Source organism: Macrosteles quadrilineatus, unplaced genomic scaffold (assembly GCF_028750875.1).
Source record: "Macrosteles quadrilineatus isolate MER2022 unplaced genomic scaffold, UCM_ALF_1.0 Scaffold_9__3_contigs__length_116548681, whole genome shotgun sequence".
Classification (NCBI taxonomy): domain Eukaryota; kingdom Metazoa; phylum Arthropoda; class Insecta; order Hemiptera; family Cicadellidae; genus Macrosteles; species Macrosteles quadrilineatus.
Genome location: NW_026542602.1, coordinates 110610579 through 110637235, shown reverse-complemented (window position 1 = coordinate 110637235; position 26657 = coordinate 110610579). Strand labels below are relative to the sequence as shown.

Here is a 26657-nt window from a genome sequence, read left to right as displayed (position 1 = left end):
CTGAATATTTCAATGCATTCTTTCTATGAGAGGGGATTTATAGAGTTTTATTGAGAAATATATTTAATTGTTGTGTGCTCCTTGTCTTTGTCTTCTTTGGCCAGTGGTACTTTAAGGAGGTGGTTTGGTATGAAATTAAATGCTGCAGTTTTGTGGGAATGTGGGTGGTTTGAGTTAACATGAATAACTTGATCGGTGTGATTTGGTTTCTTGTAAATGTTAAATTAGTGGTGCTGGTTATGCTTCATGATGGTTATATCGAGATAATTTATTGTTCAATAATTACTATACTTGTCGCGAAATACAAGTAGGTCTACCAAAGTGTATGTTTTGTCTTTCGTGTTTTTACTTGTGTTTAAAATGTATCATAACAATTTTACAAGAACAAAGTTGTTCATATATCTATTATGAAACAACCTCTATGAAGAAGTGTTGAAGATGGCTTTATAAAGCCAAAACAGACGTACAATAAGTGCAATACTGGATTGCTTCAAGACAGTTAGTCTTATATTTAATATTTAAAAGCAAATCCTGGCCAGCTAACCACAAAGTATTTATTAAGATATTATGTTTTGGTATCTAAACAAATATTGCTTGAATTCGTATAGTTTTTTTTTTCAAATAGTTTCAAATATATTTTCTTATGTCTGTTTCCTTGTTCCTTATCTCGTGATGTTCAAATGCATCATAACATGACTAGGCGATGAAAAGATTTCCACGCCTAGGAGGAAAGCATTTTACTAATCAATTACCTTAGAAGACCTGAAGGCGGTGATTCTCGCGGTCGCACACCAGAATGTTCCCATTGGACATCACTGCGACTCCCTCCAGTCCCTTGAACTCCCCGTCTCCCGAGCCCCAACACCCGAACGCCCTCAGGAAGCTGCCGTCCGGGTTGAAGATCTGGATGCGGTTGTTGCCTGAGTCCCCGACGATTATGTACCCTTGGTCGTCGACCGCCACGCCTCTAAAAAAATCAAAATATTCAAAACATTAAGTTTTATCATTATAAAAGGATTCTTTTGATTTAAGGTACTTGTTTGTAACTTATCATTTAAACAAAATTTGTTTTATTATGTCTTACTTCTAGTTATGTTAAGTGAAAAGCTTAAACATTATAAGCGATTTTTTATATGAAAAGGTGGGTATTGGTACAGTTTTGTACCTCACAGTTTTTCATTTCTCTATTCCTATCCTCTATTTCATATAATTTCTCTATTTTTCATTTCAATGGAATATTGAAATTTAATTGAAGTAATTCTAAGATATATTATATATAGGTTGAAAACGATTCTGCGACAGTGGATTTTATGTGTAGAATATTTATAAAACTACACCTGAAATTTTTGATGTTGTAAAATAATACAATGATGTAATATATTATATTGATCATACGTTATGTGTTACGTTACGGCACACAACAGAACAAAAACTGTAAAAAGTTCTTAACAAAGCTAAGTTAGTAAATTTACATTGCCAACACATCATACGATTCAAAATTACAAAAAAAAGGGTAATATATACAAGTGTAGCATCACATATTTTTTAGTGGCGAACAAAGAGCAGATGAACAAATCGACGAAATGCAATTTAAGGTTTTATGAGCACCCTTAAGAGTTCTGGTGACGTATTAAAGTCTATTGTTATTCTTTTAAATCATAGTTTTACATAGACAAAATTGTATAACGACTTTATTAGCTAATAATAAACAAAACTACTAAGTGCACATTTTAGAGGAATGTTGGTATAAGGACTGACGAAACATATGATGAAAATCTGAAAGTAGGTACACACGAAACTTAAATATATACAGCGTAACTAAAATTTGAAATAAATAGTACATTTCTTTGTTTATGGAATTGACTTGTTACATATTTATTTATTTATTTTAACGGACATCCCAATTTTACCTTAAACCCAGGTTCATAAAAGGATTTCCAGGGAAAAAATAAAACATTATTTTTTTCAAACTACTATTTCATATATCGCATATGCCATATCAAACACCTTAATAATCCTAGTTTTTATTATAGATTAAAATTAAAAGGTGGTGTATTATCTTATATTTTCAATTGAACTGAGTAGGCCACACTAAAGGGTCGAACGCATTTTTAGTCTTAAATTAACTTGAAACCTTCGGTAATTCATTGGATAAACTTTTTCAGGGGAAATACCGGGCTCAAACCAAACAAAATTTTCATAATATCGCCAAACCATGGAAAGCGAAAGGATTGTTTCATTAAAAGCCCGACATTTCAGACTTACGGTCGGCTTGGCGGGTGTCGGGTCCTTGGAAGGAGGGAGTGCATTTCTGAAATAGGATTTTGGGTGAAGGTAAGTTAGTGACATGCAATCGTTTTCTATATATTCTAAGTAAAATAATATAATTGCAAAACAAATGTATAATAATATATTGTGGAAAATTACCTAACAGACTCGAATAATCTTTATCACTCTGATTTTACATAATGATAAATTATTTAGCTATTCTGAGTTATTATTCCATGTAAATAAAAAATTATAAAAAACGAGCACACACTATAAATGTGAATGTCGCTGGACCCATCTTGAGTACATAACAAGGCTATTTCGATTAAGTGGCAAACGAATAACACATATTTATAAAGCATAAATAATTTGCTTTCAATAAATAATCTAGGTCTTCGTAAAAAGTCATATCTCATAAAGCTTTTAAAGTAATATTAAACAGAATTTTTCATTATTTATGATATTTAAGATTATAGTTACTAAGCTAAATAGTGTTACAAGGATTTATGTTTTATCTATGGTGTTACTTAATCATAGTGTGTTGGTGCAAAAACTTTGAATTAAATAACATGTAGTATACTCCCATTGTAAATAGGGTATTTGATATGATTTGAAAAAAAAGCTCTACAAACTCAACCTCCTCAATTGCATAAGTAAACTTCTAAACTGATAAGAATTAAAATTAATACGTTAATCTAAGTAAATTAAATTAACATCTGTTTGTTAATTAATTATTTGATCAAACTAAATGCACTCTGGCAAACAATAGATGAACCCTTTAAAAGTAATTATAACGCGTTATCAACAAACCTTGGGAACTTGAACTGCCCATTTTCCGACCCTTCAGTGCCGAAAGAATTTAGAACTCGGCCGTTTACGTCGAAAACTTGAATGCGATGGTTGTTGGAATCACTTACAATCACCTGTTGACAAAAAACATCAAATTTGTTAGTTTATGTTGCTCTAACATACATAAGGGACTGGCTGATTTAATATCTTGGTCTCACTGGGTGGATTTGGATTTAGTTGCCTATAAGAATATGAGTTTTAACTATGCAAATGACGATTTCATGATTTAAGGCCTTTAGAAACTGCCTATATTTGTAGGCCTTCTTACCTACAAAACAGACTAATAATAGGCCCACATATTAGGGATTATACAGGTTTCTGCGCTAAATGTCATACAATAACTATAAGTTATACATCTCTTAAAATTATATAGCATTACGTCATGATCAAGATAGTATTTATTAGGTAACTGTTCACCTCTTTGAGTAAACACATTACAATGAAATGTTATCACGCAGTATTTGTCAACAGATGCCCCTAAAGCTAAACAAAAGTACTGCAGGTATATGGGGCAGAACATTAAACGAGTGTCCAATATTTCATTTGTGTATAAAGCACAAAACTCTATGGGTTGCGGATGTTGCTTTCAACAGCCAATGAACATTTGCCATGGCTTTATGGCTTTTATTGTAATGTGAGCAATAATATTTGGTGTTCATTTACATATCAGAGTAATGAAACGGTATAGCTCTTTTTTATTTGTTAGCTCTCAACAATTCCTTTTTGCTGAAAGTATTTATCTGCAAGAGAAATAAATAAAGAATTATTTTTGTGCAATGATTTTAGGAGGGCGATGCAATATTTAAGTTTTTGAAACCCAGCAGCCTGCTTTAATTTAAATTCTCAACCCAGTCTGACCCTGTCAACGAGGTCGGGTACATAACGGATTTTGATCTTATTTCATATTTTATTTATCTAACTGAATAATACGAGTACGTTATTTTAATGCTACTTTACCTTGTTAGTGTTGGAAACTGCGATGTAGTGAGGATGTTCTAGTTGTCCTTGTTTACTGCCATGAGAACCAAACTTGCCTACAAAAGTGCCATCAGACTGGAACACCTGAGCAGGGATCGGATGTCAACAGAAAAAGTGATGTAGGTAGGTACTTATTTATTGTTTAATGTAGAACAAATATTCTATTGCCATTGTAACAAATGTAACCACTCGTATCAAGCAAATATCGTGACAAATGATCAAGTTTTTTCGCACGTTACGAGAATACATAAATGTATATATGAACCTGATCAGGATTATACAAATTACCCAAACTGTGTCAGGATATGTGAAGCTATACTTGCAAAATACAAAATTAAAATATAGATCACAAGAAATGGAAAGAAAAATACGTATTCCCTTTCGAAAGCAATACAATACAATACAATACACGTTTTGAAGATATTTAATCTTAATAATATTTTTTCTTAAAACTTCAAACAATCCAGAATTAAGATATTTTAACTATTTTATTTTGTATCATCGAGAAATTTTTTTTTCGTTAATGTTTGTCAATTTTTATTGATTGTTTGAAATCTACTTAGGAGCTCTAGACTAACTAAAAAAGCATATAGATTGGGCTGAATTAGTAGATTCAACACCACAGCACAATATAGTTCTAATATAACTAATAATATTGCAATTTTTTATAGTTTTGTAAATTTTATGTATATACTTTGTGTTTCCAGCGTAATGTTGTGATGAAGCTTAACAAATAATAAATTTATAATGAAGCTTATACATCCAGACACTTTCTTACGTTTAACGTTTTTCTTAGTAGAGCATTAAAGGCATATAAGTCATGTGTTCTACATGAAAACCAGGTTAAAACTAAGAGTAATAAGCTTAATTCATTCATCATTATCACAAGAGTGCAAATTAACGAAAGTATTAAAATACAGATAAAAGGTTTGTGAATTTTACCTGTACTCTGTGGTTTTCTTTATCACAAACATAAATGAAGCCGAGAGCGTCTGTGGTGATGCCCCATGGATAGTTGAATCTCCCATCAGCTGTGCCTTGGGATCCGAATGATCTTAGAAATCTTCCTGACGGATCCATCACCTGAAAAATATAAAAGCTGTGTCAACTGAGTATAGAATAAGTTAATACTTGGACTAACGGCTATTAAATTTCAACGCTAGGAAATATTTTAGTTTGTTTATATGTGTTGCTAAAAAGTCTAAGATTAGCTATGTATTTTAGAATACTATATTACTTTTAGAGATTATTATATTTCAGGGCTTAGCAAATCACTTTTCTCCCTACATATACCCCAATAATTACCGGTTATTTATTAAAAACATTAAATCAATGTGGTAAGAAGTAATTCTAATCAACAAGGATTTAAAACGATTGTGTATCATCTTTCATCTTGTGTATCATTTTTGTAAAACCGATTTTCTGTTAGCTTACTATTTCCATTGCACTGTCTTTTCCAACGATAAAATATTATTGTTTGCTATGTACAAAATAGTTAAATTATTTACTTCGAGTTTTTTTTTTATTCTTAAAAGGCTAAGAGTTTAAAAGGATTCGCCTGGTATTACCAGGAGTATACCAGTACCATTTGAATAAAAAGAGTATATTATTTTTTTCTTTTAATTTTGAATCTTGTGAAAATTAATTTTATTTTAGGATAGTTTAAAATAAAACTGCATTGAACAATGAACAAATTACTGTTTCTTGCATTCTATTCGACTGTAACAACAAAAATGTATTTCTTAATTTATACACCCATAATAATCCGTGTATATCTATATATTAATAGGCAAGCATGTTTCTTTAAAACCTTTTTTCTCAGCTCGTGTGTATCGTAGGGAAAATCTACGCATACCGTTAGAAAGCTATTTTCCTGTAGGTGTGCAGAATCCCTTTATAAATTAAAATAGGCTCAAAAATAAGCACAAAAAATGAATTTGAAATTTTAAAAAATTAACATGGGTCTTATGGGTTGCTATGGTGATGACGAAATAACAACGAAATATAAATAGAAAATCAAAACAAATGGAAGACATTCCAATCACATGTTTTATTTACAGTGTGTGGTGAAAATAGAGAAGTTTGCACAAAACATACTTTTGGTCGATTTTTCGACCCCGGGGCGTGCTCTCGTATATTATTAATATATTATTAATATTATTAATATATATATATATATATATATATATATATATATATATATATATTAAAATATTTGAAATATTGCTCAATTGAAACACAGTAACCTAAATACACACGATATCAAAGCCAAACGAAATAAAGAGGCTTGCAAACGGTAACCACTGGGTGACAGGTTCAATGTGTTTGGTCGCTAGACCAGTTCCCGCCAAATAGTCTGGCTACCGCGGGTTATTGGATGCCAACCAGCTTGTCAACATCTGTTCTGGTTGAAATGTTTAATGATCAGCCCACCTGTATGCGGTGGTTGTATCGGTCTGCAATGATGAACTGGCCGATCCTATTGACCGCCACCCCAGCCAAGCAATCAAACTCTCCCTCTGCGTTCCCGTACGATCCAAACTCCTTGGAGAATATTCCGTTGGAGTCAAAAACCTGCAAAAAATCGTGTATTTTTGTATTGCATTTGTGCATTGTTTAAACAATCAATAAACAACATTTGTAATACCATGTAACACAAAGTCCAACTATGTAACAGAAACTAGCCATCACCAAAATGCTCCACAAAAAAGTTAAAAAATATATTTAATTGTAAATGTAATTTTTTTCAAAGTAGTGAAAACATGTGATTTTTTATTTTATTGGCTGGATTGGAAATGTGCATTTTGAAAACATAACACATTACCATAAATGTTATACATATATTACGTATGAAAGTTATTGTTGACTTGTGTTATACATTAGAGCTAACCTGAACTCTGTGGTTGGAAGAGTCCGCGACTACGATGGAGTTGTCTGGAGCCACGGCAATACCTCGTGGCCAAGTGAAACATCCAGGCTCGCTCCCCCGACTCCCTACCTTGAACAGCATCCGCCGCTTTTGCAGGTACTGGTTCTTAGTACCGACTGCTGCGAAACCTGCAAACATCACAATCCAAACATAACATGGCTCATCAAATATGCATTGAAATCTCCAGAAATCACTGGTGATAAATGTTTCGTTTCGTGTTTCCGTGCAATGCGTTTGTTATTTATTAGCTACCACGAATACTATACAAGGCTCAGTATGGATCATAAACATAAACAAATGACGTTATTGGCCCGAAAGGAAACAAAACCTACTAACCCAACCTAAACTAACCTAACCTATACTAATAGCATTAATTAACATATGTTTTTTTATTTCGGGCCAAACTAGTTAATTGTGTAACTAGTGGGCGAAGATGCACCTTGCTACACACTAGAGAAGTGTTTACGCATGAGTCCTAGGCGAGTATGGATATTTTTCCTACGGTTACTATAAATCATATAAATAATTTGTAGATAATTTCAAACACTGTACAGCACGTTTTTAAGTTGGGTTAATCCAAACATTGGACGAAATGGGAAATGCCGCACAAGCTGAGCGTAGTCGTAATATCTTCAAGTGTTGCCAACTCATTTGAAAGCGTCCATGTACTACTTGCATAATAAAAGTACGCTGTTTTATGTTGTTTGGTTGGAATACTGGTGTGCACCAACGTAAAACCTGTGCGCCAAAGTAAAAAAACGGTGTGCCAAAGTAAGGCTTTCTGTACTATCATCTGTGCAAGGAAGCCCACTTTGTCGGGTGACTGTAGTAGGAAAACGTAGTTTGCTTTTTGTTTATGATCCATATCAGTTCTTTTGAATTCAGTTTGAGATCTCACCGGCCGGAGCCATAACTTGAGTAGGAGAGGTGGGGGAGCCTGGCAGGTTTTTTTGATCGTCTGCAGAGCTGTCTTCTGAGTTGGTCCTGAGAGGGAGCCCAAGACTGAGTCGTCTAGAGGCTGTACCGCTGCTGGTGTCTTTGCCATCCTTGCCTCTGTTGCCGTACTTGTTCTTGAGGTACCTTGCCCATGAACTGAGGGCGGCGCCGTCCTTCTCACCACTGCTGGCTCCAGCTAAAACATACAGTAGATGATGTAAAAAATGAAAACTGACTCAAATAACAACCAATTTGAATATTATTCATTATTTTGTTCTTGCGAACATTAAGTATGAACTAACTAGAAAAATATTTTTGGAGTTTCAAGGTTCGGAATTTGGTTCTTTCGACACATGAGGCATTACAAGGTTTATATGGGCTTACAGGTACTTAAAGTAAAGTTTGTTTATCAATCTTTCTATTTACTGCCATACTTAGAAAACCAGGATATCGTTATCCAGATTCCGAGGAGTCATCACGTATGACAACACGTTCTTTTTATCTTTAAGACGCAATACAAATCCAAATCAATAAGTGTAAATATTAAGTCTAACAAATATATTCGTTTTAATATTGAAATTGAGCTAAGAATTCATAGTAGAGTTTGACGTCAGCCACGTGGCTAACTGAGACCTTCTAGTGCCTTTTGTAAGTAGGCCTAAGGGCGAACAATTTGGCTGCATTCTCCAATCGACAATGAGGTTCACACTGAAAGCTACTAAGGATTGTTAACAAAAAATTAATTAATAACGCCATTTGTGAATACTTACAAATTAATTTATGATCAAATTTAAGTTTTACGTATTTTTAGGAAATATTTTAAAACTTTTTTTAACGTAGGTTACAAATATACTTTTTACGTTATTTAATACCGAAAAGTCTCCGTGTCTCAACAATATTCAAAGTTATTGTGTTGATCTCTTGATAATTATTTTACAAGTTGTTTCATATTAAAAGTTAAAACTAATATGTAAACATGATGAAAATTGCCTTGTTGGTTAAATGGTCTTTGTAAAAAAAAATAATAATAAAATAATAAAAAATAAAAAAACTTTAATAAATAAATCATAGTGAATAATGTTTGGCAGAAAAAATAACAATTTCAACCAAGACAAATTTTGAGCAGAGAGGTTACATGTTTTAAAAGTGGTGCATTGCAGCCATGGTTTGAGGATCTTCCAGCATAACAGATAATTTTGAGACAAGCTAGAAGTTAACCTAGCTCAGCTAAGCTAGGAAATTAACCTAGTTTTTAATACTCTATTAGTAAAGATATTTTAAACTTTTTCAGACGAGATAGTTCTGGACCAAGGTAGGAAAATTGTAAAATTGAATTACTAATATAAAAAACAAGGTAAAAGAGGAAGCCCGTCCTCTTTGAAACACCCTTATAAAACTTTCATTAAAATTCGTAGTAATAAATCTATGGTAGTGTTTGCTTCAACAAAACCTCAAACTAACCTACACACAGTTTGTCACTTATACAGGGTGTCACACGAGAGGTGTCTCAAATTGATTACGGAAAAACGGCTTAACGTACAAGGATGAAATAAAATTATTTTCCGCTAAATCGACCCCAAAGGAATAACGTAAAAATATTTTTAACTTTTTCCCAATACAGGGTGTGCCGAAGACTGAGGGTCCCTAATTCGTATCTCGGAATTTTCAAATGTAAACATATGTCATGCTATACATAATTTTAAAGTTATTTGATAGACAAACATTTTGGCAAAAACAGAAATTAATTATCTTTTTCCGTTTCAAAATGGCAGCAGTTGTTTAAAAAAATATTTAACATTTTTTAATACTCTGTGTGTCCTATACCAATGCATTTAGCCCTTCTCCGGTTGAATTTTCTTACTCGTTATGAAATTAGCTTTACTTTGATATGCTACAAGTAACGGTTTTTTGAAATAATGAAAATAAAAATCAAATTATTTTAGAAAATTTGAAAATAATTATTGTTAAAAATTTTCAAATAGCAACATACATCAAGTGGCACATCATTTTATAGGGTTTTTATTTCCTAACAACTTTGTAATTTACACTTCGTATCTCTTTTAGTTTTTGCGTTAATAACAAAAAACCTAATTTTCCTATATCAAATGCATGTTATTTGGGTTTGGCGTGGTTTAACACTTAATGAAATGGGGCCTTTAGTGTTAAACCGAGTACTTAAGTTTACTGCGACAGGGGAGGGAAAAGGGTTTTTGATAGAATGTTATTAGTAGAGGGCGAAATAAATAAATTTGTCAAATCTTAATAAATCGGTCAATGAGACTCTCGGAATAGCTATTACCCTATAGGGAAATTTGCTAACAATAGATTTTGACTATCAAACAGCTATTGTATCTGTACTCATTTTCACAATTTCGGTTGTGTTTACCTAAAAAAAACACCTTTTCATTTATTTTTGAACTCCCACAGTCAAAATTATCGTCAAAACTCATATTCACTTCAGCTGGTCATATTTGCTTCAGCTGCTGTTGGCTTTACCTACCTGTGGAAGAAGGGCGTTCGGGCGAGTTCTCTCGTGACTTGAGAGTGTGAGTTGAACGACTCCTGGCCAGGTCACTTCCACTCTGGCCATATCCCTTGGCCGCCATGTATGCTGCAGGTGACGTCGTCTCGTCCGGGTCCTCGTCTTCGTCAGCTCCGAAGTTGTGAGAACTCTTGCTGCGAGCTAGACGGGTCTTGCGGTCCTGCCCAACAACGGGATGTTATACTAATGTAGTATATAAATATGCCGGGACACAAGAGAAAATAGATTTGATACAAAAGAAAACAATTTATTTAGCTCCATAACTTTGGTTATCAACTTACTAACGTTAAACCACATCAACAAAATGGAGAAACCACTTTTAACAAAGCTTAAGAAATGGTCTGTAAATTTTGTTATAGAAAATTACTTAATTCTGAACAAACACGCTTAATCATTGAAGCCCTACGGATTTGAAGGAAAAAATTAAACGAAAACTTATCTACTGTGACTTTAATAGCTATAAAAAGTTGACAGTGAAAATAAAACAATTCTACGTTAAACAAAGTATATCTGACTCTTCAGCAAAGAATACATCAATAGACATGGTTTAGCCCCTGAGCTGAATGATGACTATAATATAATTGTACAATTACCTCGTCACAGCTCCGTAGTTTCCGTATATATTTAGGCCGTTTCGGCATCAAAATGCCATCCTCAGATACATACATCCACCGGATTTGGCGTCGTCAAACTTGAAACACACACGTAACACGATAACAAACATTTAAAACATTTAAAACATAAAAAACGAAAGACAGGCCTGTCGCGCACATGATGAGTACGTGTACGGAAGCTGACTGGACAACTGCTAGTTCGTTCCAGCCGTTGTGGTATTATCTCTTGGACTTTGATCCCTTGGCTTGCTTCGTTTGATGATGTTATTGAAAATAGTGTGAGATTTAAATTGTAGTTGGTCATTTAGTATGGATTCATCGTTGTTTTTTATTTTATGGGCTTTATAAATCTCATATTCCTCAAGGGTGTCTAGTCTATTTCCATTAATACAGGCGTGCAGAATTTCTAAGCCATTGTCCAAATCAAGTAAGTCGTGATTATTGTCAACCAGGTGTTGTGCAAAAGTGGATTTTTGTTTGTCAGTTTTTCCGTTAGGGCGATGTTCTTTGTACCTGATGCTAAAGGAACGTCCTGTTTTTCCAATGTACGTACTCGGACAACTAGCGCATTTTATTTTATATACACCTGATTGGTCAGCTTTATTTTTATTAATCTTAGGTTTTAACTTATTTATAACTTTATTGCTGGTTCTGAAAGCTAGTTTAATTCCATGCTTTTTCAACTCATTCTTTAGGCAGTGTTGCAGGGGATGAGAATAATTTACGCAGACGAATTTCTTGTTTTGCTGGGTTAGATTCTGATTTGGAGTTTGTTTATTTTTGTACTTCTTTACTAAGCTATCGACCATTTTAATGTCATACCCATTAGATAGAGCGATTTGCTTGATGATTTTGAGTTCTCTATTGTAGTTCTGTTCTGTCATTGGGACATTTAATAGGCGATATAGGTACCATGCTATTGTAGGCGGCTAGTTTATGTGATACGGGGTGGTAAGAAGTGCTGTGGATGGTTTGGTTTGATGTAGTAGGCTTTCTATATATGCTAAAATCTAATCTGTTATCAATCTTTTCTATTGTGATGTCCAGGAAATTTATTTTACTTGATTGCTCAGTTTCCATAGTAAACTTCAAATTAGGCGCTATATTGTTGAGGAATTTGTGCAAAAGGTCGAGCTGTCTTGTGTTACCCTTGAAAATAAGGATGGTATCATCAACATAACGGTGATATTCCATTATCTTGTTTTTCTGCTTGTTTAGGTCTGAGAATATATACTTATTTTCAATATAGTTCAAATATACGTTGGCAAGTAAACTTGATAAAGGAGAGCCCATTGCTAGGCCAGTTGGTTGGTTGTAATATTTATCATTGAATTTGAAATAATTTTGTCTGAGTATTTCTTTTAACAAAGTTAGTAGTTCAGTAATCGCTTCAGGTAGTAAACTCGAATCTTTGTTGAGGTGGTCTTTGACTATGTCTAGAGTTTGGTCGACAGGGACATTAGTAAAGAGATTGACTATGTCGAATGAAACTAGTAAATCATGAGGGTTTACTTGTACATTTTGGCTTTGTTGATAAAATCATAGGTGTTGATTAGGCTGTAATTATTATGTAGAACTATTTGTTTGCTTAATATATATTCAAGTTTCTTAGTGAGTTTGTATGTTGGGGCTGACGTGTAATCGACCAGTGGTCTTATTGGGCTGCCTTCCTTATGCACTTTAGGCAACCCTCGTAACATTGGTGCATTGGGGTTCATTACACAAAGGCGTTTTATTTCCTCCTCGCTGAAAAGAACTTTGCTACTGTTTATAAGTTTCCTAATTGTCTTCTGGTAATTGTTAGTAGGGTCTTTTTTCAATTCCATTACACCATTACTCTGGATAAAATCGTTGACTTTGTTATTATAATCATCTATGTACATTAGTACAGCTGTATTGCCCTTATCAGCTTTGCATAACAAAGCATTGTTTAAACATAGCTTCTCCTTAATACTACTTAGAGCTAATGTCTCCTTCTTATGTAAATTAATTGAATGTGAGGTTGATTTTGAGTTCTCATGTATCCTATTTAATTTATTAGTCACTATTACACGAGCGGAATTGCGGTTATCTTCATCTTGGATGGCTTTAATTGCACATTCAGCATTAATAAAATCGTCAAACTGTGCTTTTTTGCCTACTTTGGGGAGGTTATACTTTAATCCTTTCTCTAACACAGAAACTTCATCATTGTCTAGTACTATATCGGTGTTATTTATTAATCTAGGGTAGAATTCAAACTCATGTAAGATTGCTGTTTCTTTGTGTTTTTGTTCATTTATTAAGCTTGAAAACTTTTTTTGTAGAGTGGACTTTTTAGACTTCATAATTTTAGTGATAGAAAGCTCAATTTTATCCAACATTTCTTCGAAAATAATGTTGTGTGTGCAGTTTGAAAACTCTAGGTATTTTCTAAGCATGAGCCTATTTAACATATCCTTCTTCCGATATAAAAACTTTATTTCATTTTTAATCCATAACTTTTCTGCCTGTTCTAAAGTTTTCTTGGCTGATAAGGATTTGTTTCTAACCTTTATTTGGACGTAGTTAGGTTTTAATCCATAACGAAGGCAGTCCTTATTAAACTTTATGTTCTGAACCGTGTTGTGTAGTTTCAGTTTGATGTTCTTGTATTGTGTGGCTAATGTTGCTTGACTAGCATATGAATCAATAGACATGGTTTAGCCCCTGAGCTGAATGATGACTATAATATAATTGTACAATTACCTCGTCACAGCTCCGTAGTTTCCGTATATATTACGGCCGTTTCGGCATCAAAATGCCATCCTCAGATACATACATCCACCGGATTTGGCGTCGTCAAACTTGAAACACACACGTAACACGATAACAAACATTTAAAACATTTAAAACATAAAAAACGAAAGACAGGCCTGTCGCGCACATGATGAGTACGTGTACGGAAGCTGACTGGACAACTGCTAGTTCGTTCCAGCCGTTGCGGTATTATCTCTTGGACTTTGATCCCTTGGCTTGCTTCGTTTGATGATGTTATTGAAAATAGTGTGAGATTTAAATTGTAGTTGGTCATTTAGTATGGATTCATCGTTGTTTTTTTATTTTATGGGCTTTATAAATCTCATATTCCTCAAGGGTGTCTAGTCTATTTCCATTAATACAGGCGTGCAGAATTTCTAAGCCATTGTCCAAATCAAGTAAGTCGTGATTATTGTCAACCAGGTGTTGTGCAAAAGTGGATTTTTGTTTGTCAGTTTTTCCGTTAGGGCGATGTTCTTTGTACCTGATGCTAAAGGAACGTCCTGTTTTTCCAATGTACGTACTCGGACAACTAGCGCATTTTATTTTATATACACCTGATTGGTCAGCTTTATTTTTATTAATCTTAGGTTTTAACTTATTTATAACTTTATTGCTGGTTCTGAAAGCTAGTTTAATTCCATGCTTTTTCAACTCATTCTTTAGGCAGTGTTGCAGGGGATGAGAATAATTTACGCAGACGAATTTCTTGTTTTGCTGGGTTAGATTCTGATTTGGAGTTTGTTTATTTTTGTACTTCTTTACTAAGCTATCGACCATTTTAATGTCATACCCATTAGATAGAGCGATTTGCTTGATGATTTTGAGTTCTCTATTGTAGTTCTGTTCTGTCAATTTACTGTGTTAGAGAAAGGATTAAAGTATAACCTCCCCAAAGTAGGCAAAAAAGCACAGTTTGACGATTTTATTAATGCTGAATGTGCAATTAAAGCCATCCAAGATGAAGATAACCGCAATTCCGCTCGTGTAATAGTGACTAATAAATTAAATAGGATACATGAGAACTCAAAATCAACCTCACATTCAATTAATTTACATAAGAAGGAGACATTAGCTCTAAGTAGTATTAAGGAGAAGCTATGTTTAAACAATGCTTTGTTATGCAAAGCTGATAAGGGCAATACAGCTGTACTAATGTACATAGATGATTATAATAACAAAGTCAACGATTTTATCCAGAGTAATGGTGTAATAGAATTGAAAAAAGACCCTACTAACAATTACCAGAAGACAATTAGGAAACTTATAAACAGTAGCAAAGTTCTTTTCAGCGAGGAGGAAATAAAACGCCTTCGTGTAATGAACCCCAATGCACCAATGTTACGAGGGTTGCCTAAAGTGCATAAGGAAGGCACCCCAATAAGACCACTGGTCGATTACACGTCAGCCCCAACATACAAACTCACTAAGAAACTTGAATATATATTAAGCAAACAAATAGTTCTACATAATAATTACAGCCTAATCAACACCTATGATTTTATCAACAAAGCCAAAAATGTACAAGTAAACCCTCATGATTTACTAGTTTCATTCGACATAGTCAATCTCTTTACTAATGTCCCTGTCGACCAAACTCTAGACATAGTCAAAGACCACCTCAACAAAGATTCGAGTTTACTACCTGAAGCGATTACTGAACTACTAACTTTGTTAAAAGAAATACTCAGACAAAATTATTTCAAATTCAATGATAAATATTACAACCAACCAACTGGCCTAGCAATGGGCTCTCCTTTATCAAGTTTACTTGCCAACGTATATTTGAACCATATTGAAAATAAGTATATATTCTCAGACCTAAACAAGCAGAAAAACAAGATAATGGAATATCACCCTTATGTTGATGATACCATCCTTATTTTCAAGGGTAACACAAGACAGCTCGACCTTTTGCACAAATTCCTCAACAATATAGCGCCTAATTTGAAGTTTACTATGGAAACTGAGCAATCAAGTAAAATAAATTTCCTGGACATCACAATAGAAAAGATTGATAACAGATTAGATTTTAGCATATATAGAAAGCCTACTACATCAAACCAAACCATCCACAGCACTTCTTACCACCCCGTATCACATAAACTAGCCGCCTACAATAGCATGGTACCTATATCGCCTATTAAATGTCCCAATGACAGAACAGAACTACAATAGAGAACTCAAAATCATCAAGCAAATCGCTCTATCTAATGGGTATGACATTAAAATGGTCGATAGCTTAGTAAAGAAGTACAAAAATAAACAAACTCCAAATCAGAATCTAACCCAGCAAAACAAGAAATTCGTCTGCGTAAATTATTCTCATCCCCTGCAACACTGCCTAAAGAATGAGTTGAAAAAGCATGGAATTAAACTAGCTTTCAGAACCAGCAATAAAGTTATAAATAAGTTAAAACCTAAGATTAATAAAAATAAAGCTGACCAATCAGGTGTATATAAAATAAAATGCGCTAGTTGTCCGAGTACGTACATTGGAAAAACAGGACGTTCCTTTAGCATCAGGTACAAAGAACATCGCCCTAACGGAAAAACTGACAAACAAAAATCCACTTTTGCACAACACCTGGTTGACAATAATCACGACTTACTTGATTTGGACAATGGCTTAGAAATTCTGCACGCCTGTATTAATGGAAATAGACTAGACACCCTTGAGGAATATGAGATTTATAAAGCCCATAAAATAAAAAACAACGATGAATCCATACTAAATGACCAACTACAATTTAAATCTCACACTATTTTCAATAACATCATCAAACGAAGCAAGCCAAGGGATCAAAGTCCAAGAGATAATACCGCAACGGCTGGAACGAACTAGCAGTTGTCCAGTCAGCTTCCGTACACGTACTCATCATGTGCGCGACAGGCCTGTCTTTCGTTTTTTATGTTTTAAATGTTTTAAATGTTTGTTATCGTGTTACGTGTGTTTTTCAAGTTTGACGACGCCAAATCCGGTGGATGTATGTATCTGAGGATGGCATTTTGATGCCGAAACGGCCGTAATATATACGGAAACTACGGAGCTGTGACGAGGTAATTGTACAATTATATTATAGTAAAGAATACATTCTTCGCAGAGTGATAAATCGATCAATTAAACATTTTCTCACAACCCCTTTTTACAACCTTTTGGATCCATTATGTACCTTTGAGCCAATTCGCTTTAATAGTTTGACAGGCAAACCTAACACAAAACAGACAATAAATCAACTCGGATCTTAATTACCTTGAGGGCGGAGTATCTGGACCTAGCCGTGCTTGGGTATCTGGAGTCATCGGTGCCAGCAGAAGAGAACTTCCTTTCTGGCGCTTCCTCCTCCGGACTGACGGCGGCCGTGCTCTTACTCTTGTTCAGGAATCGGCTCTGGAACCCCCCAGGACCGTACCTGGAGGAGGTAGGTTCCTCCTCGGCTGTGGTGGTGGACGTTCGGGAACGCCAGCTGGGAGTGGTACTGGAGGAGTCGTCCTTGTTACCGTATCTTGACTGATAAGAGCTATCCCCATACCTGGAAATACGATATGTATGTTTACCATGGTGAATTTCATACACATTTCACAGGCAGTACGTCGTACGGTTTTACTTAGCAGTTCATAAAGTATTTTTCTAACTAAATCACCTTTCATAGTTAGATCTCTTTTATAGAGCTAGTTTAGTACTCACCTTGGCGTAACTTAAAGGCATACACATTCCTTGAGCTCAAAGTAGGCTTGAAGCTTATTCTTTTACTACTTCCGTAGTTTCTTGACGTACAAAATTATTACAAAATTAGTACAAAATTAGCTTTATATTTTTCTGAGCAAAAATCTTTGAAGCTCTTAAATAAATATACTAGGCGTATTGAAAATTCAAAATATATATTTAGCTATCCTTTTTATTAACTATAAGAGGTCAAAAGGTTAAACTATCTTTCAATTTAGTAAATAAGCAAAACAAGGTATTACGGTTGTACAGTATTTGGAAAATTATTCATAAAATATTTAAAACTTTTAAAACCATTTTATACGCAAACATTTGTCACTAAATAATGCTCTTAAAGTAAACAAACCTGAATACCTAATAATAAATTGTTTGGTTTAATTCAATGTTTTTGAAAATACCGATGAGTACTGAAGGTTTAGTGACTAACATGAGGGTGTAAGGGTGATGCTAATATCTTATTTGTTGTAGGTTTGGGTTATCCGTAGGTGATTTATATGCAGATAGGGTAGCTGGCTGTCTGTTTATATGACTTCCAAGGAGTGATGCATGGTCTTGGAGCGTGTACTGCATAAACATCCCTTGGGGAACAATACACAAGACAAAGTAAGGCTCATCTTCTTGTGAGACTATCAAGGGCTGAAGAAACCATAAAACGGTGTTTTTACTACAAAGTTCCAGCTATATACTTAACGTGTCCCGTCAATTTAGGTATTTATTTGTTAACAATAGTGTATGAATCCCGTTTGAGATATGGAAGTTAAGGGCTTAAAAATGTAATGGAGTTGTCTATTAAAGTATAATCATATGTAAAAGGCCTATTACCAAAGTTTGTTATACTTTATGTTATAACCAGTGTCTATTCGAATGTTTAAGACTCATATGTTAAAACTCTTTATTGAAATAATTATATTATTAATTGAATACAAGTGATGTACACTGTCTTAAAATGTATTTAAATTTAATTTAAACCATCAACTAAATATTAATTCTAAAAGACAATTAAGTAAAACACAATTATTAGGGTTTGTTTATGTTTGTCAATAGGCCTACCAACAAAACTATATTTACTGATTCCCATGTTGATTAAATTATGTTACAATTCGGATTTAAAATATTAGTTTCACGATCTATTGATTAGTAGTATAAATCACCATTTACCAGTTTTATGGAAATTGAATAGAAAACATTTATTCTTTTACTTTTACTTTGTACATTTTGACGTGAGTGGAATTATAATCAACTGTTTCCAAACATGTCTGACATCATATGTAAAATAATAGAGGCGTAAATATAGCAAAAATGTATTTAAAGTCAATAATTAATGATTTTGGGAGAATACATGCTATGTTATACCAAGTTTAGGGACCAGACTCAAATTTACTGTTTTACTTTATCATTAAGAAAGTAATATTAATCCAATAGCAATAAACCTAGTATGTATCTAATGTCTTCTAAGCTGATAATTTAACAGTAAAACCTGTTTGGTTACGAGGGAAATGAACACATACACTTATACAAAAGTAAACTTGGGTTCGCTAAGGTGTAACATCTACCATACACCTTTTTAAGATTGTAGTGGTACAAATTATAACCCAATACAAACAATATTCAACATCAATTAGGTCATGAAACCAACCTAAAACACAACACATAACTACTTTACAAAACCAATTAGGTATATAAAATATATATTTTAAATGTTATTGATATTGTGTGAAATCGGACAGGTTTTTTTTAAATGACTTATCACACAAACGTAACAGTTTTCGAGTATACGACTATTTGAACAAAAGGTCACTTGCTTCTGGGGACACCAATAAAAACAACTACAATAAACCTGAACTAAACCTTTACGTGAACGCTACAGTAATGCAGTTGGAACATTCTTAACCAACATTCTTGGTTAATGTTAGGAGCATCAAAAATGCTTAGAATATATACTTATAGTAGAAGATTAATATAGGGGGTTACACTAGACAATAAAGATCTACATTTTTCAGTTTTTAACACATTGGGGAAAACTACCAAATAAATTTATTCAAAAGGGATCGTTGGTCACGATATCCACAAGGGTTTCAGAATCTACTAAATACACTTTACACAAGGGACTAAGTTACCTCGACCCGGTTGATTCAGGATCAGGGTCTCTGGATCTAGTAAGATAAGAATGAGGGTCGTCCCTATCTCTAGCGTAAGATGTTCTGTAGCTGGGCTGGCCATACCTAACAAGATATACTCACCTTAGACAAACTAAAACTTCCAAAAATTTTTTTCTTTGATTGAACAGTGTATACTAACACATATATAAATATAATTGATAAATTTAACCAATTGTTTCGTATTCATTTATATTATTTTTGACGTTACAAATGTTGACGTTTTTAGTTTTGTAACTGGGCATGTTTGCTGTGCACTGTGAAATGTGAATTCATAAAAATAATCATTATTGTTTACTCCACTTATATTTCTAAAAATTTTAGTGCTGCAATTAATGTTTGTTGCTATAATATCTATACTTAATCAAATGCAAATGTCGCTTAGTTGCACGTCCAAACAATCAACAAAGCAATTACCGACCAACCACTTTAATTTATTTTCTTGTTTTAATTGGATTCGCAGTGGGTTCGTAAAATGTGCAGTAACTCTTTTTTTGTAAATGGCTATGTTTCAATACATCTTAGCATGATTGTTTTTAGTATTTGGCTAAGCAAGAATATTCCGATCTTGGCTACATTGTAGAATGTTCGTTACAACTGTGTATCCCAAAACATCTACCTTTTACACTAGTCATATAAAATCTTAATAGTTATAAAGATCGACTGTGTAGAACTTAAACCATTATTTTTTTGGTTGGTAAACCATTGAGTGGAAGTTAAATATAGCTTTCCCTGTTTTGCAAGTAATATAAAAATAAATGGCATGTTTTTTCTTCTTCCTTTTTGTTTTCTCCTTGCGTATTTTCGTATAAGCAACGTGATGTTGGTATATACAAGCTGAGACATATAATTGCTACAGTATAACTCTCATGAAAACCTTATACATGACATTTAATTCGTGGTTTGTGAGAGGATGCGTCACATACTCCTCATGTTTCTTAAATTATGTTTTTACGTTTACATCTTTCTGTACGGTTTCAGTTATTAACATTTCTTTGTTAATGACACTTCCTGTTCATTAATGTAGGTCACATGTGCAAGTTTCATGTAGGTTCATACGCGGTAGAATGATGTAATGCTATAGGGAATATTTTGTCCATAGCACATAGTCTTGAAAGTGCCCCGACATGATGTCAGATGAAAGATCATTTTCTTGCAGTTTTAATGCGTATGTTTTATTCCTGCGTAATTGTCATCTTCCATGCTCCATTGTTCTTTGTTGTAAAATAATATCTTTCGTGTGGTTTACTTTTATGTATGCGTTTCAATATTTTTGAGTGGAAATATTGTCCTCAGGAATATTTTGTATCCAATAAAGCCATGTGAATAATATTTTTATGACGTTTCTTGGTACATGTGTTTATGAGTTTTTCTCCATGTAAACTGTTGCAAGAAGTCGACGTAATTAGAGGTACCTGTTTCCTGTAACCTCTTGCTCTTGACTTTCTCTTCTCTTTAGTATGCTCGCAGGAGCCTGGGACGATTCTCTCGTAAGATAAGACTGGTCTCCCCATCTGTAAATCCAAACTTATACGTTTAAAATGTCACTTACATCTCAGCTGACCCACGACTTTCATTAGGTGTGGTGTTGGTGGAAGCAATAAAGGTTTCTATGCATATATCAGTTCTTTACTTTGTGGAATCCATTTTTAGTGTATATCGTGCATTCTTATAGTATATTTTTGCTGTGTATAATTATATAAATTTTTGAATATTTTCGTCATGTAAATCACCAGTGAAGGCTTAATTTTCTTTTACATCTCTAGACAATAATAGATTGAATCCAACTAAATATCTTGTTTTGTTGTAAGACTAAAGCAAAGCCTTTAATACTGCTTAAAATGAGGCCTTGTTTTGCCCATTCCATTTCCTTATTTAAACCTGCATTTTCCAGTCAAGCATGGCCTTCGTTCTGTTTGTAGGACTTTTAATAAAGTAAGAGAAATGCACGCCTTCTCCCTTAGTGAAAATTACCGAAACATGGATTGTTGGCTTCAGCCTATGACATTGCAGCCTAGATCTGCACATGGTTGCTAAGATGATAAATAAAAAAAATGCTCAACCTAAATGTAAACATGCTTTTAATACCACATATTTTTTATGAAATATTTTTAAAGTTTGTAGTAGTCATTTAATATTTTCCCTATATTGGAGTAGCTTTACCTATGGCAAAACCAGTTGTTAAAATAAAGATCAATACATTATAATGGTAAGAATACCCTTTGGGAGGGAACACTATAATGTGGTAGAAACTATAAAAACTATGTACTCACTACGAGCCTACCTTGAAGTGTAACCTTCATCTTTGCTACTCCTCCTCGTGCTAGTACCGCTCCCGGAATCCCTTGCCTGTTGAGATCTTGCCAGAAGAGGACCAATGTCTGTCTTCTCCATGGGCTTAGCCACCGTCTTCGTCTTATCGTCTGATTCCTCTTCGGACTCTGACTCTTCACTTTCAGAACTCTCCTCGCTGCTTTCCTCTTCCTCATCCTCTTCTACCTTGGCTGCCGGAGTCGGAGCTGTAGGAGTTGTTGGGGTCGATGGAGTGCTGGAGGTCCCAACACTTGCCCTGTTAGCTGTTCAACATAACATAACTTGTAAAATTTGTTGTATAATAAGGTACAACACCCATTGGCCAAGGAGATAAGTGGACATTTCGTCCCGCCTTAAAGCTGGAGCAGTTTCAAAATGAAAACGGGCACTAAGCCAAAAAAATAATACCTTGATATCAAATACCGATTTCAATTTGATCCTTAAACCAAGTGGAGTTGACTGGACCTTTTGCAAACTATGAGTATTTCTACTATTATTAAAAATTTGAGTACCAAAAATTAGGGAAGGAAATATAATATCAGTTGTAAACTCTTCGAGTAACTCATTCAAATATTTGAGTAGAAATTGACTACTGCTAGCTGGTTCATGTAGATGACACGTCTACTACAGTATTCAATAGTAAATAGTGAACATAATGCTAATTATATTATAAAGATAAAGATATTCTTAATTATTTCAATTAATTTGTTCAATCACACACAAGTAATAAAATCGAATAGTTAATTATTTAAGACTGTATACAAGCACACAATAACCAACTAGAAAAATAATTGACTACAATTATCCTTGTTTTATTCCTCCATTGGTATAGGGGATCTAATTTCGTCCACATATGTTAAATCTCCCCTATTTAATTCCAACAATAATTGATTTTACGTTCCCTATCGGTTGATATAACATTCTTACACAACCAAATAGTATTATATTCTTTGCAACGTAACAAATAATAAAAACATATTTAAAATATTGTTAAATAAATACATCACGTTTTAAATAATAGCGAGACTCATAATATGAAAGCTTCAGGTGACTGTGACAACGATTATTTTCACCTTATGTAGGATTATTATACATTCACATAAATAATTTATAGTCTACTATTAATTTTGTTTATTAATGCCAGTTTTCTAGTTTTGCTAGTTGTTGTTATAGCAAAATAGGAATATGCCAATATTTATTCTATATCTTGGGGCTTTCATTTTCCCAGATATTTGCCCCCAAGACGCATTTGAACTTTCGGGGTGTATATATATTAGGCTACAACTCAACTATGGCACTTTCTGACCTCATAATACTAACAACGTTTTCTTCATCAACATTTTACAATAATTGCATGATGTTTAATTATTTAATCTTGCGTACGACATCACAGTTTCATGTATAAATTATATGTTTAATATTAATTTATTTTGATTGCTTAGTGATATTGAGCTCATTAGTTCATAAAAATAGTACTATTTTATAGGCCGTCACTCGTGATTATGAAATTTTATGTTTGGTTTTAATGTATTTACAAATTTTAAAATCATTATAAATATTATAATTTTGATTTTAAATCAATCTTAAAGCTTAATTTGTATTTAAACCTGAATCTAAATGATTTTACTAATTTAACATAAAAACATTGTAGATATAAGATTGAAATTTTTTTTTAATTGTCAAAAACTTTTCCCTTGTATTAGGTGTAACATGCAATTAACTTTTGCTTTGGCCCTGGCAATGTAAAGAACCTTTTTTGTTCACGTTTGGAAGTATAATTAGTAATATTGACGCTGAGGCAAAACTGAGACCTTATTTAGCATTTGCAATAAGAAATTGTATTGTATATACATTGTAGTTCAAAAGTACGTGATGGTTTAAAATATATTTATTACATGCATTGAAAATTGCAAGACTTAAACTCCTGGATAGGTGATAGATATTTATCACCTTTGTTTATGGATGTCACAACAATCTTATACATAGTTGTATAACTATATCGCTTTTAATAAATTTTCACTTTATATGATCTACTAATTAAAATTTTCCTTCATAGAATTAACATATTTCCTATGATTACCAATGAGAAATGTACATAGTTTGATGAAAATAATGGTAATATATGTATCTACTTAATTATATGTTCGAGGTCAACGTCTATGTCAAATAGGGCGTTGTTTAAATTTATGACCAAACAGTAATGTATATTTGTACAAAGTGAAATGTTAAATTGGGCATTAAATAATAAATGTTTTGAAAAAATCGTGTGGATACACACAAAAATGTATATATTTAAAAGATTATACTAATTCTCAAAAGTTGAATCATGTAAATATTCGTAAAAAATAAAATATAGTTAAACCTTAATGTTTTACTGCTATTTATATCCTATATCTAATATATTATATATTGTATATCGTTTAAATATGTTTTGCGTATACATAGTATAGTACCACAAATCACCTTTCAACAAACTGTAATTTTTTTAGAATACCTTTTTGGTAATGTTTGTGTGTGGGTGTACTAGAATTATTTCAAGAAAATATTGAAAAGTAGTAAAAAAAATACTTTTACTAAAGATTATAATTTAGACATGTAACTTGATACCTTAAGCTTAAAATTAAAAATACAAAACAAAAATTAGTAAATTAAACATTTTTTCTGCACGCTTTATGTACAATGAGTGTTTTATTCGGTAGTGAAATCAAACCCTGTAGTATGTAAAAAACGCAAAACCATAATTAATCATCTTCAAAAAACGCAGGGTTAAGTTGCGTTGTTACAAAAGTGCAGTAGTTTTTAAGCGTGTGCATGTTATTTTTTGTAAAATCTTTTACCACTTGTGGTGGGGGGATTTATTACCCCTAGGCTACCCCCCCTCAGTAGCCTGGAGCTTGGTTTGGTGGTGTTATAAGCGCCCCTCCTCGTCACCTAAGCCAAAATCCAAATTTTATTTACAAACTTACAAAATTATCTAGTCACTTATCGACAGTATGTAATTTAATCGAACTTTAACTAGTTTGTTCCATCAAATATCACTTAGAAATGGTACTTAGTATGCACATCAAGAGCTTGTTAATTAATTTAATTCCTAAATCAAATGTTACAACTGTACTGTAGATGACTAATATTTCAGTGATACTAAGCAAAATCTATTCTTAGCAATAAAAGATGTTAAAAAAATTAAGAAGTGAGTATAAAATCAAGTAACAGTTTAATGTATTAAATAAAACCGTTAACTTTGTTAGAACAGAATTTATGGTATGTTAGATTAATATCGGAATTTATTTATTTGATTAAACATCCATTTCTCCAAGTGGGTATCATTTTACGTTTCACTGGCTTCGGTTCCGCTTAACTAGAGATTAATTTTCCCTTTGTTTGACAAATCGTTTGTTTAATTTTTGTGACAACCGAACCAATCACCAATTAACGGGCTTACAAATATAACGAGTCGACACAGGGGTGGAGAACTAAAAACAGGCTGGATTAGTCGATAATTGCAGCTGGCTTAACCTGAGGCTGCGTGTGTTTGTACCACATTAATTATACCTTTACAAAGCTAACTTGCTGATTACGATGTATTGTGGAATTATACTAGTGTTATAAGTCATTTTGCTCTTACTGTATTAAAATGTGAGTTTACTTATTATTTGGCATTAATTCTTCCAACGAATTAATCACATTTCGTCTATAGTAGTGGGGGTTGTGCGCATATGGAAAAAACCCTTATCTACCTCATCATGGCAAACCTCATCTATGCTAATATTTTTGAGGAATTCTTTTAAGGTACCATCCCTTTCTCATGCAAGAAGGTGTCTGTAGGTTTAGTTTTCGTTTAACACTAAAGTTTTAAGCCCCATTCTGATGAATGTTATGACTAGTTCGGTACAAAACCTAAAATGCAGGTTTTGTTGAATATTCAACGGGGAAGTATCATAAAACCTCGGTAATTTGTAATGTTGAGTGCAGCTCAAAACTAATTATATCTATTAAAAAAACGATTGTAAAAATCAAATGGATTTTAACACAAATAAATATATATGATAGTTATAATAAATTTACAGTATTTCAAGACAACATATCGTTTGGTGTATGCTATCCTAGGGGATAGTGCTTTGTAGTTTAATTTGAAAGAAATACTATTCACGACAATGGTTTATTATTTCAAAATTTATAATATTTTTGTACACAAGCCCATTAATGAAACTATTAAAAAACACATGAATATGAAAGCATGTTAAATTGATTTTCATCAGTAATTTCACTCATTATAATAACTGTAGTCAGATAAAAAGACAAAGTTGTATTTTCTAGGGGCTTCCAGTTGTATGGTGACACTTTTATATTGCGCTCATTTGGCCTGGCTTGGCAAGTGTTGGGACCGAAATAAATGGGCAAAAACAGGTCAGAGAGTAGGTCAATTGGATTGTCAATATCACTGCCACAATAGCCAAGGTCCAGGGGAGAGATACATTTAGATCCCTCTTGACACTTCCATCAGGGCTGTGTAATGTGTTTTATTTGTCAGGAACGTTATTGGGCTGAATTTGTAGGTCGAATAAAA

The 26657-nt window shown here is 33.3% G+C and overlaps 1 protein-coding gene across 7 annotated transcripts in view; it reads right to left on the bottom strand.

The window, feature by feature from the left end:
* LOC129002360 (RING finger protein nhl-1-like) overlaps window positions 1-26657 on the bottom strand; it is a 184033-nt gene that overhangs the window by 1570 nt on the left and 155806 nt on the right. For 3 of the 7 annotated variants that reach the window (XM_054430098.1, XM_054430099.1, XM_054430100.1), the window contains 13 exons: window positions 22062-22353; window positions 21193-21291; window positions 19739-19843; window positions 17148-17427; window positions 10461-10662; window positions 7923-8156; window positions 6986-7152; window positions 6529-6669; window positions 5038-5178; window positions 4075-4179; window positions 3079-3191; window positions 2266-2311; window positions 753-967 (listed from right to left, as the gene is read on the bottom strand). In XM_054430098.1, coding sequence (XP_054286073.1) covers window positions 753-967; window positions 2266-2311; window positions 3079-3191; window positions 4075-4179; window positions 5038-5178; window positions 6529-6669; window positions 6986-7152; window positions 7923-8156; window positions 10461-10662; window positions 17148-17427; window positions 19739-19843; window positions 21193-21291; window positions 22062-22353 — 2140 coding nt within the window. The remainder of the gene's footprint in view (window positions 1-752; window positions 968-2265; window positions 2312-3078; window positions 3192-4074; window positions 4180-5037; window positions 5179-6528; window positions 6670-6985; window positions 7153-7922; window positions 8157-10460; window positions 10663-17147; window positions 17428-19738; window positions 19844-21192; window positions 21292-22061; window positions 22354-26657) is intronic. The other 4 variants (XM_054430102.1, XM_054430101.1, XM_054430104.1 and 1 more) reach the window with 4 other exon arrangements.